The sequence below is a fragment of the Rhagoletis zephyria genome, unplaced genomic scaffold (genome assembly GCF_001687245.7).
Source record: "Rhagoletis zephyria isolate East Lansing unplaced genomic scaffold, Rhagoletis_zephyria_1.1 Rzeph_scaffold_48235, whole genome shotgun sequence".
NCBI lineage: Eukaryota > Metazoa > Arthropoda > Insecta > Diptera > Tephritidae > Rhagoletis > Rhagoletis zephyria.
The window spans coordinates 50-2,192 of record NW_016205290.1 but is presented as its reverse complement, the minus strand read 5'-3'; the positions used below and the strand labels follow the sequence as shown (position 1 = coordinate 2,192).

At 34.2% G+C, this 2,143-nt stretch overlaps 1 protein-coding gene across 1 annotated transcript; it reads right to left on the bottom strand.

Annotated features, from left to right (window-relative positions):
* Window positions 1–809: 809 nt before the first annotated feature.
* LOC108355658 (uncharacterized) lies at window positions 810–1,853 on the bottom strand (the record flags this gene model as incomplete). Its single annotated transcript, XM_017606806.1, has 2 exons — window positions 810–1,730; window positions 1,803–1,853. Coding segments are annotated over 2 exons (344 nt in total), but the record flags the coding sequence as incomplete, so codon positions are not given.
* Window positions 1,854–2,143: the final 290 nt, after the last annotated feature.

Genomic DNA, 2,143 nt, shown 5'->3' with positions numbered 1-2,143 from the left:
TAAAGGCAAAAACAATTTATTTGCTTTAGTATTTGATTTTTATTAAAGCAACTTACTTATTCATTTCTTGTAATTAAAATAGGTATTATACAACTAGTTACAGATAAGTAGATTCTTACAATCGAAATGGGTAGAAGAAATGCATGCGATGGCTTTTGTTGGTTGATAGCTAATGTAGTTACAAAATTTACAAAAAAAAAAGTATAATAAACCAAAACCAAAGCTCAACTAAGAGAAGTTCTGAGTGAAATTGTGCTTAGCACATAATCTTAATTCGATTATGTTGAAAAAAATGTTAAGACTTCGTAAAAATTAAAGTTAATAACGGATCTAATTTTGCTATCATTCAGGGACCGCAAGCAAGTAATAATTGGAATTAAAATTTGAACTACAAAAATCATTCTTATAGAGACAAAATGCCTGAGCAATGGGTACACCAACATAATCTCTACTACTCGACTATCTTTACCTGTATTAATTTGTATCTACATATCGGTGTTTCCAGAAAAAAATTAAAATTTCAAAATCTTTCTTATGGCATGTTTAGTTGAAACGTAATAAGACATAGGATTTGCAAAAAATGGAGCCGCTGGTGGCTCTGATGCCAAATAAAAAGTCTGTTCGACATAAAAAGCATGTTTTCTGTCCGCTAAAAATTCTCTCAACAATGGGCGCGTTTCTTAAGAGCGAAATACACCACACAAGCGGTTTGACAAACCAAGCGAAATTTCCCTTTGCTTCAAGCCATTTGTGCTGTGTATGGGGGTGTTTGAAGGTTTGACGGCGGTATATTAAAAATAAAATAAGAAAAACTAAATTATAAATCCATATTTTTGGCTTTTTAATAGTGGGATATTTCAAAGTCCTTAAAAAAGCTTATATAACGTCGTAATTAGTACTTGGCATATTTTTTTCTTTTGAAAAAGGTTTTTTCCTCGAAATAACTTCCTGTGTTAAAAATATTTGTTTTCCCCTGTGCTTCAATACCCAAGTTCACTATGGGCACTTTTTGTAATTCCTAGACTAAGTTATGCGTAAAAAGACAAGAATTTCAAGCTTATAATCCAAATATTTAGGAAAGTATGTTTATATGTACAAGCTTATAGGGGTTAGGTAGTGCAATTAGATCTATATTAAAAATTCCATTTATAAGTTCAATGCTAACTTCACGACCTACTTTTGGATCAGATTTAAATACCTAAAATATTTTAAAAATAATCTCAGTTATTTCAATTAAGTGTATTAAAAAGGATTAACTGCGGGGCCAAAAAATATGTTTTTTTTTTCATTTGAAACTACGCTTAGTTCCAAATAGATATTTAATCTCCCTTTTTCTACGAGATCTTAAATTTAACTCAATATTTACATATGCAAGTTAATTGTATAAACTACTATAAAGCAATTAAAAACTATTACATTGCTATAAACAAAATATTCTTAAAATTGTATAAGATCACCTTCGTCCACTTTGACCGTTGCTGTGTTATGTATTGTTGCAGCTACACCACCAACAGCGCGGCCAGCATTAAATAGCAATGCATCACTAGCTGCAACCGTAGGTGGTACACCACGCTCGATGTGATTGCCCATTTTAATGGCAATTTGGTCTTGGAGATATTTAATTTGACGATCTAGATATGCATACGAGGCCAATTGAATGCACTTTACCCACTCCAAGCGCTCTTTGGCGGTACGTGTGGAAATGCGCTGTGAACTGCTACCTTCGAATTCTAAAAATTGTTTATGTAAAAATCTTACCATTAACCACAGCGCATTTAATTTAAGGTATAAATCGCACTTACCTAGAATGAAAGAAAAACCATCAAATTCCCGCTCTTCGTTGCGTATCANCGCTGAATGCGAATCCGAGGTCCGTTAGCCTCCATCCAGTGCCGGATTTAGGATCCATGGGCCCTAGGCTCTTTCCGTGGTGCGGGCCCCCCTGGGAGTACTAAGGCAAACGGCGGGACACGGTTTCCCTTCAGACTTTGTACATTTTAAACAAAGTAAATTTCTTTTTGGTTTTGGTAGTAGGATAAATTGCAAGTTTCAAGTGGCTAAAACATAATTTGTTCTCGTTTCTTTTTGTAGCGCCGTACGCAACGTTGTCGAGAGGCCCCCTTTATTGATAAATGATCGCCTA